The sequence below is a fragment of the Pseudogymnoascus verrucosus genome (genome assembly GCF_001662655.1).
Source record: "Pseudogymnoascus verrucosus strain UAMH 10579 unplaced genomic scaffold scaffold_32, whole genome shotgun sequence".
NCBI classification, from domain to species: domain Eukaryota; kingdom Fungi; phylum Ascomycota; class Leotiomycetes; order Thelebolales; family Thelebolaceae; genus Pseudogymnoascus; species Pseudogymnoascus verrucosus.
The window spans coordinates 327,633-342,120 of record NW_017263683.1 but is presented as its reverse complement, the minus strand read 5'-3'; the positions used below and the strand labels follow the sequence as shown (position 1 = coordinate 342,120).

The window sequence follows — 14,488 nt, the reverse complement described above, 5'->3', positions numbered from 1 at the left end:
TGAGTGTTGGTCAGGGGAGAGGGAAGGAGCGTAGGATGGGAGGGCGGAGAAGTTGGCAAGAGCGTGAGATAGAGATGCAGGAGAAGAGGAAGGGAGGGAAAGAAGGAAGGAAGGACATATACTCGAGTATACTATTATACTCTCAGTTATCGTAGTTGTCGTAGTTGTCGTAGTTGTCGTAGTTATCGTAATTGTCGTAGTTGTAGTTGCGGTGAGAAGGGAAGGAGCAAGACACAATGGGACTCGGACATCTATGAGTGAGTCACGAGTACTGCAAAAAAGCGAGCATGTAGAAGTGTGCAGAGTGTGCAGTACAGAGTGCAGTTCGGAGTCAGAGATGAGTGAGCGCGTATTCTCTAATATACAAGAGAATATGTAAGCAAATGCGTGGTCTGTACAAAGCGTGTGTATACTCATAAATGCACAGTAAGCCGGTGAGATAACCCGTGAAAACTCGATGACCCTAATCTTTCCTCCTTCCTCTTCTGCTCACCACCAACCCGCCTCCCCCCTTCTCGTTCTCTCGCCGGCGACAAGCCTCGACCGAGCTCGCTAGGATAAAGGTGGCAGGATAAAGGTGGTAGGATAAAGGTGCTAGGAAAAACATGCTAGGGCGGGTGTGCTAGGGTGGTGGTTAGGGGATGGGGTGATGGGGTTGTGGGTGATGGGATGGGAAGGGATGCTGTGGGATGCTGCCTCTCCCTCAGTACCCAGTACAAGCTGGAACCCTAAGATAACGGACGAACAGGGCTCACAGCTACCACTGTCCCACCCCAGACCCTGTACGTCCCTCGTGTCCAGAACGTAGGTAACACCCCGCACCCATCTTTCCCAGACTTTCCCAGACATGTTATTCGACATTTCACTATCCCTAGACATCACTCCTCCGCCGTCTCCCCCGTAGAGCAACTAGCAGCAGCCTTCGAGTCTGTCCATGATGTATGTGATGGAGCCGTGATGGAGATGTGATATGCATACTATGCATTATACTGTGCATACTTGGAATTATGCTGCACAGCTGACAGGGTCCATAGCGTCCGTCAGCACCGCCCAAAATCGTCACCAATCCCCGTTGTCCGTCAGCGAACGCCATGCCCGCTCTTAACGCCCTTAGGGATGATGGATGTGGGAAGTGGCGTAGGTACTAGACAGTACAGTACAATACGAGCATTTTTTTATGGGGATTTTGATATTTTTACTCGAGGTCGTCGTACAGCAGAGGTTGATGGTTGAGAGATATTCACATCTACAGCACAAATATACTGCCTAGCTGGGCGCTACAGAGAGTTGTCTTGTCTAGCATCGATATATGCACAGTATCTAGTACAGACACATTACAGACACAGTATACGCACATGTACTCATCTCCACGAGTACAACTACAACTACAAACCTCACAACGCCATCTCTACCACCTGCTCCGTATCCTCTAGCCTTTCTCGCCGAGTGACTCAGGCCCGTTGCCTTGCACAACCCACCACCACCCTACCGAGCGAACTAGCACCAATCTGCAAAATTTCCTGCCGCCTCCTCCCGCAGATCGCCATAGCTTGGCTCCACCGCGGTGCTGACTCGACAAAAAGCTAAAAGGCTCCCTTCTCGACTTTCCCTAGAGACAGATATATAGTATATTTCGTGCGCGCCGAGCAAAGGGGGACTTGACCGAGTAGACTGAAATTAACGGACGGACTCGGCGTGATGCGGTAACAGCGTCCTTCGTGTAGAACCGCCGACAGCCTGTGATAATTCACTCATTTGGAGCTCGGATTCCCCCCACCACAGGACCCTGTGAACCAAAAGAACAGGACGTCCTTCAATCCCACCACACAGCTCGCCATGTCGAACAACACAATCTCCGTCTCTCTCGCCGCGGGCGCCATTGCACTCGCCCTAGTGACCATCTCGTCTGCGGCGTCGCTACGGCTCATTGCACCCCGGTGGCACAGCAGGAAGGATGGCCAGCTGCAGCGCATCTACGAGGATGCCGACGGCGTGGCCACGGCGGAAACCACAGCCGCCTACTCGACGACGGGGCCCAAAATCGCCATTTGCCTACTGGCTCTTCTCGGCCTAGGCGTATCCGTGGCTATCGCTGTGCTCAGCACTCTAGACAGCAACGAGGGCTTCTTCCTTGAGAACTGGTTCAATGCCACTGGATGGGTAACTTGGGATTGTCAATTAATCTATGAATAACTAGCTAACAGCAATGACAGGTGCTTATTTCCCTCCAGGCTCTCGCCGTAGTCTATGCGAGAGCCCCAGTTATGACCTATGACCTGGGCATCTACGGCTCCATCTCTGCCTGGTTCCTCCTCGGCGGCCAGTGTGCCCAATCCATCATCCTCGCCCAGGTGCGCAGCGACATTGGCCCCCTCCCCACCTTCATCCTGCGCGTAGCCCAGCTCATCCTCACCACCGCCGTCGCCTTCGCCAACCTCACCATCCCGCGCCGCCCCGGCGTCTTCATCGACGGTAGTCGCCCCATCGACGCCATGAACACCAACTCAGCGCTGAGCAAGTACTCCTTCGAGTGGTGCAACGCTGTGCTCCGTTTCGCCGCCAAGAAGGGCACGCTGAACATGTCCGACCTCCCGCGCCCCAACGCCGACACCCGCTCCGCCGACCTGGCAGCGTCGTGGACCCGCGCCAACTTACCGGGCAGCCTCATGCTGCGCATCTTCCTGACGCACAAGTGGGCCTTCGCGGGCCAGTGGGCACTGGCGTTTGTCCAGGCTTTTGGCAACTTCGCGCCGCAGTTCGTGCTGCTACAGATCCTGCGCGTGCTCGAGCGCCGCGGTAGCGGCGAGCCCATCACCTCCGAGGCGTTCGTGTGGGTCGCGGCGCTGGGGGTGATGACGGTTGCGTCGTCGTGGGTGGAGGGGTGGCTGCTCTGGCTATCGCAGGCAGATTTGTCGATCCCGATCCGAGCCGAGCTGTCGGCGCTTGTGTTTGAGAAGTCGATGCGGAGGAAGGATGTGAAGAGCGTGGCGAAGACGGCGGAGGGGGAGGTGGATGAGGAGAATGTCGAGGCCGGGGCGATGAAGGCGGAGATTGATGATGAGGATATGGGGCAGAAGTCGAGGCAGGCGATTGTGAATCTCATCGGTGTCGATGCGAAGCGCGTTGCGGACTTTGCAGCGTTTAATTTCTTCTTTCCTGGCAGCTTCTTCAAGCTGGTGATCTCGTTTGCATTCCTGATTCAGTTGATTGGGTGGCGCAGTCTGCTCGCGGGGCTGATGACTATGGTTATCATCCTTCCCGCCAACATTATATTCAGCAAGCGCTACAGTGCTGCGCAGGACCGTCTGATGAAGGCGCGCGACGCCAAGCTGGCCGTTGTCAACGAGGCCCTACAGGGCATGAAACAGATCAAATGGACAGCCACAGAAAACCAGTGGGGAGCTAAGATCAGGAAGGTTCGTGACCGGGAGTTGCGCGATCTCTGGTCCTCGCTACTCAACGACACTGGCCTGATCCTCTGCTGGATTGCCTCGCCCATCATGCTTTCCGCGGCCTCGCTCGCGACCTACGCAGTCCTAGAGGGAGGTCTAAGCCCATCCGTCGCCTTCACCAGCATCGGCGTCTTCAAGCAGCTCGAGCTGACACTATCTATCATCCCTGAGTTAACCACCGACCTGATCGACGCCTTCGTCTCCGTTACTCGCATCGAGGAGTACCTATCCGCGCCCGAAATCGCCTCTGACCGCAAGGTTTCAGACACAATCTCCTTCGAACACGCCTCCGTCGCCTGGCCCTGCGACGACGACACCGACGAGGCGGACAAGTACGTCCTCCGCGATATTGATATCGCCTTCCCCAAAGGTGAACTGAGCATCATCTCTGGAAAAACCGGGTCGGGCAAGACGCTCCTCCTCAGCGCCATTCTCGGAGAAACCGACCTCCTCGCCGGAAGTGTGCATGTTCCTCTATCTCCTCCGCTTTCCTCCCGTAATGACGCCGCCGCTACGCGCGATAACTGGATTATTCCATCGTCTATCGCCTATGTGGCACAAATCCCATGGATCGAGAATGCAACTGTCAAGGAGAACATCCTCTTTGGTCTCCCGCTTGATGAGGAGCGATACGCCAAGACTATCGATGTGTGCGCCCTCCGCGCTGACCTGGCTATCATGCCTGATGGCGAGGATACGGAAATTGGGGCCCAGGGTATCAATCTGAGCGGCGGACAGCGCTGGAGGTTGACATTTGCACGAGCGTTATATTCGCGTGCCGGTATACTGTTATTGGATGACCTATTCAGTGCGCTGGATGCGCATGTGGGCAGGCATATTTTTGAAGAAGCCCTGACGGGAGAGCTGGGCGCGGGGCGCACGCGCATCCTGGTTACCCATCATGTGGCGCTCTGTAGACCCAGGGCGAAGTACCTGGTTGAGCTTGGGGAGGGGACGGTGGAGCACGCGGGGTTGGTGGCGGAGTTGGAGAGGGAGGGTGTGATGGGGGAGATTGTCAGCCACAATGAGACGAGGGAGGAGGTTGAGGCTGATGAGGCGTCGACGGCCGTGGCATCCGACTCATCGGATGTGGATACGAGTGGGGAGCTCCTGACGAGAGTCGATACCAAGGCGTCGGCGAAGAAGTTTGTGGAGGAAGAGGGCCGCGAGACGGGTGCGATCAAGAAGGTCATCTACCTCGGATACCTGAAGTCAAGCGGCGGTGTGCCATTCTGGAGCGTGGCAGCCGTCATCTTCTCTATCCTCGAGATCACGACGCTTGGCCGCTCGTGGATCCTCAAACTCTGGACTGGTAGCGACGAGGAGCACACCGCGCACGCGATGTTCACCTATGCTTTCCAGGCTCCGGTGGTCAAGGGCGGCAACGAGGAGTTCCACGATAATCTTGTTTATTACCTCGCGCTTTACGTGTCGGTGTCGCTGTTATCGTGCTTCCTGGGTGTCTTCAAGCACTATTACATCTTCTTGGGCAGCATTCGCGCGTCTAAGCAGCTGTTTGAGGATATCACATACACGGTTCTGAGAACGCCGCTACGGTGGATCGATACCGTGCCCATTGGACGTGTGTTGAATCGCTTCACGGCTGATTTCGTCATCGTCGATGCGCGTCTAGCGTATGATTTGAGTTTCGGAATTATGGATGTCTTCTCTGTGATTGGTATTGTCATTGCTGGGTATGCCTCTCACCTCTCCCCCCTTTTTCTAACGACTGTCTAACAAAACTAGTCTCTTCGTATCCTCCTACATCTTCGTCCTCGCCTTCGTCCTTGCAGCCATCTGCCTCCACTTCGCCATGCGCTACCTAGCCGGCGCGCGCGAAGTGAAGCGTCTCGAGAGCAATGCCAAATCCCCAATCTTCGAGACCTTCAACGCCGCCCTCGCGGGCGTCGCTACGATCCGCGGCTTCGACAAGGCAGACGTATACGTCAAGCGCATGTACGACCTGATTGACAGCCACTCGACGACAACTTGGCACCTGTGGCTCTTCAACCGCTGGATGGGACTCCGTATGGCATCCGTCGGCGCGCTCTTCTGCGTCGCGGTCTCCACCACCATCCTGCTCATCCCATCCATTTCCGCCTCCCTCGGCGGCTTCGCGCTAGCGTTCAGCCTCGAGTACTCCGCTGCCATCATGTGGGCACTTCGCCACTACGCATCCCTCGAGCTGGACTTCAACTCCGCCGAGCGCGTAATCGAGTACGCCAACCTCCCCACCGAGACGGAGAAGGGCATCGACCCACCCGCCGCATGGCCTTCCTCGGGCCGCCTCGAGGTCTCCGATCTCGTCGTCGGCTACGCACCCGACCTGCCTGCTATCCTAAACGGCCTCTCCTTCTCCATCGCGCCCAACCAGCGCGTCGGCGTCGTGGGCCGCACCGGAGCGGGTAAGTCCTCTCTCACTCTCGCGCTGTTCCGCTTTCTCGACCCGCGCTCGGGGAAAATCGTCATCGACGGCCTCGACATCTCGACAGTGAAGCTACAAGCCCTCCGCAGCCGCCTCGCCATCATCCCGCAGGACCCTGTTCTGTTTTCCGGGACCGTGAGGAGTAATCTCGATCCCTTCGACGAGTACGAGGATGCCGAGCTTCGCGACGCACTTCAGCGCGTCCATCTCGTCTCCGCGCCTACCTCGCGCGCTGACTCACCGTCCCCGCCGGGCTCTAGCAGCGCCAGCGCCTCACAGGGCCAAACCAACACGAACCCCTTCGCCTCGCTCTCCTCCCCCATCTCCGAATCCGGCCTCAACCTCTCCCAGGGGCAACGGCAGCTCCTCTGTCTCGCGCGCGCGATCGTGGCGAGGCCCAAGATCCTGGTCCTGGATGAGGCGACGAGCGCGGTGGATATGGGCACGGATGCGCTGATCCAGCGCAGTATTAGGGAGGAGTTTCGCGATACGACGTTGGTGGTTATTGCGCATCGGTTGAGTACGATTGCGGATTTTGATAGGATTCTGGTGATGGATAAGGGGGTGGGGGTGGAGTTTGGGGGCCCGAGGGAGTTGATGGAGCAAGGGGGGGTGTTTGCGGGGTTGGTGAGGGGGAGTGGGGAGGGGGAGGCGCTGGAGGGGGTTATTATGGGGGAGGGGGGGAAGAAGGAGTAAGTAAGTAACGAGAGAAGAAAACCTGTTTATACATGTTTATACATGGGGTTCGGAGGAGACATGGTCACTTAGTTTCCGCGTGGAAAATTGGGAAGGCGAGTCTCAAACCCGGATAAAGAGAAAGGAAGGAAGGAAAAGCAGGAAGAAGCGTGTTTAAATCATGTCAGCTATTATTTTTTGCATTTTGTTTTGTTTTTTGTTTTTTCACCCCCTTTCTTGCGTTTGGTTTTATAAAGAACTGGCTGCGGGACGGACGGGTTGGGAAAACGGCGCATAGCTAGGTTTTTGAGGGTTCATAATTATTATGGGTAGTTTTTGAAGAGAGGAATGAATACATATTGTGTGCTATGAATATTCCTATTCTAGATTTGGGGGTGGTTCGCTAATCAAGACATCCGCGCGGAGCACTAAGTAAATGGCGAGCTAGACCACTCAGTTACTGAACAACCATGACAAACACTCACCAGCCCATCCTCATAGAGCCCCAATTAGCACATCGAGCGATATTAAAGTCCAGGAGTCACAGTAGGTGTTGCCTCTCCCGTTACGTAACGGGTCCCCTGACAAGCCGTTGGGGACGACAACGCTAGCGATCATATATTTCCCATCTAGCCCACAGTCCGGGGTTCCTAACCGCCAGACCAGCGTAACACAAACCGGTATGCGCCCGCGACACTCACTACATCCATGGACGAGCAGGAAGAATTGCTCTCCCTCGATCTCGAAGACGACGACTACCTCTACCGCATCCGGCGCGGCCACCGCATCGTCTATGTCTCAGTGCTCCACGCTGACATTGTCCCTCCAGAGCACCGCACAGAGGGGTCTAGGATCCTGTCTCACCTGAGGCTACTCCCTGGATGGGACGGGGAATGGCGCACGCTTACGGCTCGAAAGAGAGGTGGAGGTGTGGAGTGCACCGTTAATGAGTCTGAGGCGCATAAGCTGGATGGTGGCGCCGTCTCCGCCTGCGCTGGCCCCGCATACAATATCCTGGAGCATGAGCGATGTGGGCGGATCATCGTGAGCATGGCGAGGGTGCTTGTGGGCGGGACGGTGTGCGTGGTTAAGATTGCAAGATTCAGGCATGAGCTTGAGGCTCTGCAGAGGGAAGTTCGAGTATACGGTGCTTTGAGGGATCGTAAGTTTGGTCTTTGCCTTGGATTCATTGGGTATGTTTATGAAGAAGAGAAGAGCCGGGTTGTGGGCTTTCTGATGGAAGAGCTGTATGGACGGCATCCTGATATTGGGGACCTGGGCGCTTGTGAGGATACGGTCGAGCAACTGCATGGGGTAGGCGTTGTTCATGGCGATCTGAATAAATACAATATCATCATCTCGGGGAATGAAGCAAAGTTGATTGATTTTGAAGTATCAACGTTTCTGGAAGGCGGACATCACGAAAAGGCAAAAGACGAATTGCGGCAACTGGCCCACCAGTTATTGGACACGTCAGAAGTAGGATTGAGATAGATACAGTAATTTAGCCCCTCTCTCTTACAAAATCATCGCTCTACACCAAACACTCACGGCAGGATCGAAAGCCCAATCTGCTCCTCATTGCTGTAACCTGCCTTGAAACCATGCTCGGTTCAAGCGCGCCGGATATCTATCTCGAAAACATACGCGCTGCGTTAATGGTAAAGCAGCGAACAGAACCCTGACTCAAAGAGAAGTTACAAGGCTTCTATCCACCACAAGCTATGCAAGTTGATGAACATATCATGGGATGGCAGATGTTGCCGCTGCTCTAGGTGCGGAGGGCTTGTGCTGTGAACTTGTAGTGCACAACATGACACGATATCTTGTACTTGGGAAGTTTCTTCCACCATAAAATATGTTCAATCTCCTACTAACTATAAAATGAGTAAACGACAGGATCAGCAATATTGCTATATAATATCTTCCAGAATAAATCGGTTCCCTTCAAGCTGCGTGCACGCAAGACTTGATGACTGCCTTCTTGCATCTATAGAGAGCAGATAATTGTCTATTCCACTTCACATCATCCAGCGGAAACTCAATCTCTCCCTTTAAAGCAAAAGCAATTTATGGTGCCTTGAAGGTGGAGCCGATTGGGCCGACCTTGATGTTGGAGTAGGTGACAGACGCGCCTGGTGAAGCGGACTCAACATCTTTAGGGACACCTGAAGAAGTTGCACAAGAACCACGGACAGAGCCCAGCTTGGTCGAGTCGGTAGGATAGGTGGAGTCAAGCCAGAGCATATTGGCATAGTGGTCGTCCCAGAGTGACATAACGAGCACCATTCCTCCGCTAAGAGCCTTGCTCATAGAAGCCATTCCGCCGTGAGTCTTGAAGCTGTAGTTATCACCGAAGGCTGCCTTTTGCGCGTCGCAGAACGCAGTAGTGATAGAGTTGCCGGTAACACCCGCAATTTTAGATTGGGAGTTCGGAATGACCTTTCCACCTTGGACGTAGAACCGCTTGATCTCTGTGAGCGGGTTCCCAATAAATTGAGTCACCACTGTGAACACCTTGCTGGTGTCAACAGTCTTGCCCTTGCCGTAGAATGATGTATCGCCTTGGCGGTATGAATTGAAGTCGCATCCGTCAGGATCGCAAGTCCCAGCATAACGGTTGGATGAGTAGGTACCACCACAGGCGTCACCTTGACACATTGTTTGGGTGATAGTATCGCAAGAATGCGGCGTGTACGCCGTAGCCATGGAGTTGGCCTCCCAGATATCCATCTCTGCGCAGCAAGAGCCGTGCCCTCCAACACCAGCGTTTGCGTCATTAGAGGATGGCTTCCACCCTTCGACGTTGCCCTAAAACATAGATAAGTTGGTGTTTGATCACAGGTTGTGAATCGGTACTTACCTGTCCATTGATGAACTTGAGATCGCGTGGGCATTGAGCATCGCAGTACCCAGTTCCGTACTTAGCACCGGCCTTGTTGTTGGGATACTTGCTCATTCCTCCGTCCTTATCCATAGAAACAAAGTAGAGGGCACCGTTTAGGCCACAAGGGAGCTGGGAAAGATCCACATCAAAGGTAAACTCCTGATTAAGGAGGTTGAACATTTGATAGTTGGAGTCATCCGCCATCAGGTACGTTCGCGAGCCAATGTTGGTAGCATATGGGCCTGGCGTAACGAATGTCAACTTGTTTGAGTTGCCGCTCACGTTGATGCCATAAGTGCCTGGGTAGTCGCCGCCCTCAAGGGCACAGTTCTTCGCGCAAGTTGCATCGTCTGGGCAAAGAGTAGCATCCCACGTGTTGCCAGTGTAGCAGTTGGTGTAGTCACCGACTTTGTGAACCCATCTCCAATTAGAATCGAGTACAACCTTTCCTGACTGGGATGCACAGCTAGTTCCTCCGGTGCCAGTGCATTTCGACCATGTCATAGAAGGGTGTGTTTCAGTCTGCTGGGTGCCAACTTGCTGCGCACTTGCAGTGGCAATAAGAGAGAGGAGAATAGCTTTGGAATGCATCATGAATGATAAGTTTGAGACGTTTAAGTTTCTTATCTTAGACGAAAGGTTTGCCTACGGGAGGAGGGGCATTTTATACATGATGCTATTGCTTTAGGAACAAGAGGATCTACGAAAGAGCGTTCCAAAAAGTGTCATTTGGAAACGGCTCTTGGTTTCCGCCCCGGATAAGTTTAATAAAGCTATCGGCTCGACGGAGGCGACGGATCGATAAAATGCTATATTCGAGGCCCGTTATGGCTTTGGACGCTGGAATTAAAGTAGGGCGCATAATAATGAGAAATACGCTTTGTAGTATCAAAGACGGCTTATTAGCACAGCTGGTTGTATGTCTTGTAAGTAATAGTGACAAGACCATCAACTCTTATCCACGGCTATTTGTGTATGCCATATTAGAGAGGAGCAGGTGACTGACAGTCTCCATCTGACTATTCTCTACCAGGCAGGGGAGATCTCTAAATTGTGGAAGAACCCCTCTGCCATTTCTAAATGGCCCGATCTGCACGGAACACAGGCTCTGATTACCGGATAACAGGATGTTTAGGTAACTTCACTGTGACTGAGACAATGGAGGAATTATGGGCTGACCGTGCTTCTTAGGATTCAAAGAGCTAGAACAGCATGATAAACTTTGTAACGAGGCTTGTAGGGAAGTCTCAAGAGTCTTGCTGTGTTGAAACAGTCTATTAGGCCCCTTTATGCTCCTACTTATGGGCAAGGCTCCATGATTCGCGGATGCATCCTGTCAGGCAAGCATAATTTCAGCCCATATGTAACTTAGACAGCCCAATCCCACTCAAACAGACCCTGAAATTGAACGAACGTAGAGACGGGAGGAAATCCCGAGGACTGCATGTCACGGAGAGGTTCTTCCGCATGTCTTGCTTCGAATTTGCTAAATTTCCTGTCTAATCCGTCATAGAGATACATGACGACGGTAAATTTCTCACGTGTCTTGGTTCTAGGTCTACAGAGTTTCTAAGTATGTATTTTGTCGCTCGACGTTAGACACAACGCCCTGCTATTTGCTGATGATTAAGGCTTGACATTCACACTATCAATTTGCCAAACTTGGGGTAAATGGGTCAAGCCACCCTCGCCATGGGGTGAGGTATTGACGACTCTGGCGTTGTGGTGGTACTGTTTCACAAGAGTACATCGCAAGAGCTACACTAGCGGACCATGAATCTCGGCACTTCGTACTGCATGTTGTATGTGTCTGCACAATATCACATACTCGGAAATAAGGTAATGGAAGTAGACGCTCGACAAATACGACTAAGTTGCTACCACATGTGTAAACATCAATGGCAGGCATGACACCAGCCGGTCTAGACCTTTATATGCGGAGAAAGGAGTTCGGGAGTTGAGAAGACGAGTTCGTGTCTCGTCAGCTGCCTCGATGGTCGTTGCTAATATATAGTAGCAATATATTCCCACTATATAAATGAAGCGCTTTGAGAAGGCCGGCGGGGGCGACCGGGAGAGGGGGGTTAGTGTCGGTAGCTCTTCCGTATCTAATGCTTCGATATACATTTACCTGGTCGCCTGAGAGGGTAGCCTTCACTCTAGAGCAACCCCCGCTTCCTGGTAATATGTTTAGTGGGGATAACGTGGCACGAGACGGACGCTAGTAATAGCTTGAATCTGCGGGGACCCCGCAAACGCTTATTATGTGGGGTGGCCTAGTTAGATTGTACAAAGCTGGGCGCCCGGAGCTTGCCATCTATCTACTAACTATCCGGTACTTCTGGGCCTAATTAACTCGGGAATATTGAACGATGCAGATGTATGTATTTAGTCTGATTTGGGCCTTTTCAGCCGGGTCGCCATTGGTACTCAAGGATAATCTCATTTTTCCGTATGGTAGCACGACTCAAATCTCGCACCTATCAGATTCCTGTCGCGCAAATTAACTACCATTGAGCGGGCGGGCCAATCACACGTCGGATTGTGTTGAGCGCTGGGGCCACTACACCGCGAGTCTCGTCAACCGTCTGTCTGGGAGAGGATTATACTCTCGGCAGATAGCTATTCTAGGGTGTGGTACAGCGACTATGTGTATTAGGCCGACAACGATGTTTGTTATGGTCAGTAGTAGATATAGAACGGGAAAACAACTCCCTACCATATGATGATAGCTACCGGAAGTTTGATAATTAGAGTTCATCAGTTTGAATCTGGTCTTATAAAAATTAGTCACTCCTTTATACTAACAGATTCTATGGGGCAGGTGACGACGGCTTTACGAGTGGGCTCTTTATATAAAAAAGGCCACCATAAAAGATGTATGCTTAGGCAGCTGCGTTTGTTTTAATGCTGATGGCGACTGGCATACACTTGGCGACCGAACTACTCAGCCGGGGGTCTTAGCCGTCAAGTATGGTCCACCCCTGATGACCAGATGAGCAGTGGTTAAACTCCCGAGTTCCTGCTATGGAGTCCCAAGAATTCTGCTTCTATTTCCTCGCGCCACGAAGGTGGCACTCTCTTACACCACTTGATGAGGTGTTCTGCAGTCTTAAAAACAGAGACATTCCCTGAGTACCACAAGCATCGAACTCGGGTTATATGCTAGGCCACAGCCAAGGTAAGTTCGTAGCTCGCAGTGACTTTAACACCGAACAGGGTTAGGGTGTAGAGTCTCCCTCCCATCAACCTTCAAACTCGTCGTCAGGAGCATGACTCCCCCCCACTCGTCGCCAAAGCATACTCCCTGGTCTGACTAACCCCGTCGCCTACACCACAACCTCAGTATCATAGCACCCATACCTCCTCTCTCCCTCAGCGCCATCTCTCCCCGTAAACATAACTTCTCTACCTCTACCCCTGCCCTGTCCCCAGCCCACCCTGGCATCTCATCAAGCGCCTCAACTGAGTTTTCCTCTCACGTCGCCGTCAAGTTAACGCGCGGAGCAAACTGTTCCAGTAAACCACGTGTTGATACCGGAGGGGAGCTCGGCCCAAAATGGGTCGGTTATGCTGCTCATATCAATGAGGGTGTTTTCGGATTTCGTCTCGACTGATGGATATACACCTGTGGCGCCAGCAATATCGTCAATGGATACCAAGTCAACGCTCAAGGACTAGAGTCGCGGCTGAACCGCCGCATCAACCGTTGATGTCAGGATGGCTCGCAGTATCACAGGATCGAAGCCGTCTTCGCCGTCGGTTTCTCCACTGGAGGGGAAGGCCACTGGAGTCCGTGATGTGAGTGAAAGGGACAGGGAACGTGGGCCGCTTAATCATCTGGGACGAAAGAATTAGTTGCTGTACCGGGGACACAGCAGCACCCAGGAAATGCAGAGCCAGCGCAAACAGAAGCAGCAACGACCTATATCTATTCCAACCCTCCCTTAACAGCGAATCCCCTAGAATCCCCAGATCTGTCCACCCTCGGTCCGCCAACGCCATGTTTTGCCTGAGCGTCAGTCTGCTGCCACGTCGCCGCCGCTAGATATACACCACGACAGCCTGCGATCACACCGCCGAAGTCAAGGGGATTGTAAGCACTGACATCAGCGACTAGAAAATCCTTGCCACTCTGAGATAGCGCTGGCTCCGGGCGATGAAGGCGTCAAGATACTCAGGGACAGTATAGTGATGCCCGGCTGGTGCAGGATGTAGTCCAGCTCATCGAAGTCATCGGCGGCTGATACCGCCGATGGGGCGGAGAGTCAAGATGCAGATGATTACCCAGGTGTAGAGGGCTGCGGCGACCGTAGAGCAGGGTTGGGATGACGATATAGATGGAGTGGTGGAGGGGGATGGAAGGGGGGCCGGGGTGGGTTTTCCGATGCTAGCGGCGCTTTGGTGGGAGGAGCCGTCGTCTACTGAATGCCGCTTGGGGCCAGGCGTATCGGCGTCTGAGCTGGCATCCATCGTCCCACAACTCTTTCCTCGCTGCCCATCTTGCAGTCGAGTTATCAAAGAAAAGCGATCACCCTGCATCTTGCCTGTCAATTCTCACGCCTTTGCTCCTGAAGCAATATGAACTTCAAAGCGCATCAGTGAGACTAGTCCATATATATTTCTTTCAAGAAGGGGGAGTTACTCGCAGATTATATACTGTGGATGTAGCTAAATATAAAACATAGCCTTACAGCCTTGCTGCTGTGCTCTCTCTATTTCGGCACAGCGGCGATGATCGCAGTCAGCCTCATATCCTATGTGTAAATCAAGACTTCTTTTGGCAGCTGTGAGGTAGAGGGGTAACATGAGTTAGCGCCGGGAATGAGGTTATGCTACTTGAGAAGTCAGGGATCACTCGGGCACAGAAATTTGCTTCTTGCAACCATATCTGTGCTGAGGAATGCTAAGTTTACGGGCCATTTCTCATTTCTCTACTTAAATCTAACATACATTTTTCTAGAGACTATAAGGATGGTAAGTGAGGTAGGTCACTCATATAACATCATCACTGGGCTAGCTAGTTTAGTCGGGGCGGGGGGATTAATG

The 14,488-nt window shown here is 52.9% G+C and overlaps 3 protein-coding genes across 3 annotated transcripts; 2 read left to right on the top strand and 1 right to left on the bottom strand.

The window, feature by feature from the left end:
* The first annotated feature begins 1,659 nt into the window (after window positions 1-1,659).
* Window positions 1,660-6,967, top strand: VE01_07658 (uncharacterized protein). Its single transcript, XM_018277091.2, has 3 exons — window positions 1,660-2,160; window positions 2,214-5,146; window positions 5,199-6,967. Exons 1-3 carry the CDS (start codon window positions 1,837-1,839, stop codon window positions 6,571-6,573), a joined length of 4,632 nt encoding a protein of 1,543 aa, XP_018128940.1. The 5' UTR covers window positions 1,660-1,836; the 3' UTR covers window positions 6,574-6,967.
* VE01_07657 (uncharacterized protein) lies at window positions 6,953-8,063 on the top strand. Its single transcript, XM_018277090.2, has one exon. The coding sequence runs from the start codon at window positions 7,261-7,263 to the stop codon at window positions 8,044-8,046; it is 786 nt and encodes a 261-aa protein (XP_018128943.1). The 5' UTR covers window positions 6,953-7,260; the 3' UTR covers window positions 8,047-8,063.
* A 356-nt stretch (window positions 8,064-8,419) lies between these two features.
* Window positions 8,420-10,030, bottom strand: VE01_07656 (uncharacterized protein; the record flags this gene model as incomplete). Its single annotated transcript, XM_018277089.2, has 2 exons — window positions 8,420-9,363; window positions 9,416-10,030. 2 exons carry the CDS (start codon window positions 10,028-10,030, stop codon window positions 8,623-8,625), a joined length of 1,356 nt encoding a protein of 451 aa, XP_018128944.1. The 3' UTR covers window positions 8,420-8,622.
* Between the last annotated feature and the right edge of the window lie 4,458 nt (window positions 10,031-14,488).

What these genes read in the sequence shown, in the direction of transcription:
- VE01_07657 (XM_018277090.2), top strand. Translation starts at nt 7,261, where the DNA reads ATGGACGAGCAGGAAGAATTGCTCTCCCTCGATCTCGAAGACGACGAC.
- VE01_07658 (XM_018277091.2), top strand. Translation starts at nt 1,837, where the DNA reads ATGTCGAACAACACAATCTCCGTCTCTCTCGCCGCGGGCGCCATTGCA. An exon ending in GGTTCAATGCCACTGGATGG is followed by an intron (nt 2,161 to 2,213) that starts GTAACTTGGGAT and finishes CAGCAATGACAG; the next exon opens with GTGCTTATTTCCCTCCAGGC. An exon ending in ATTGGTATTGTCATTGCTGG is followed by an intron (nt 5,147 to 5,198) that starts GTATGCCTCTCA and finishes TAACAAAACTAG; the next exon opens with TCTCTTCGTATCCTCCTACA.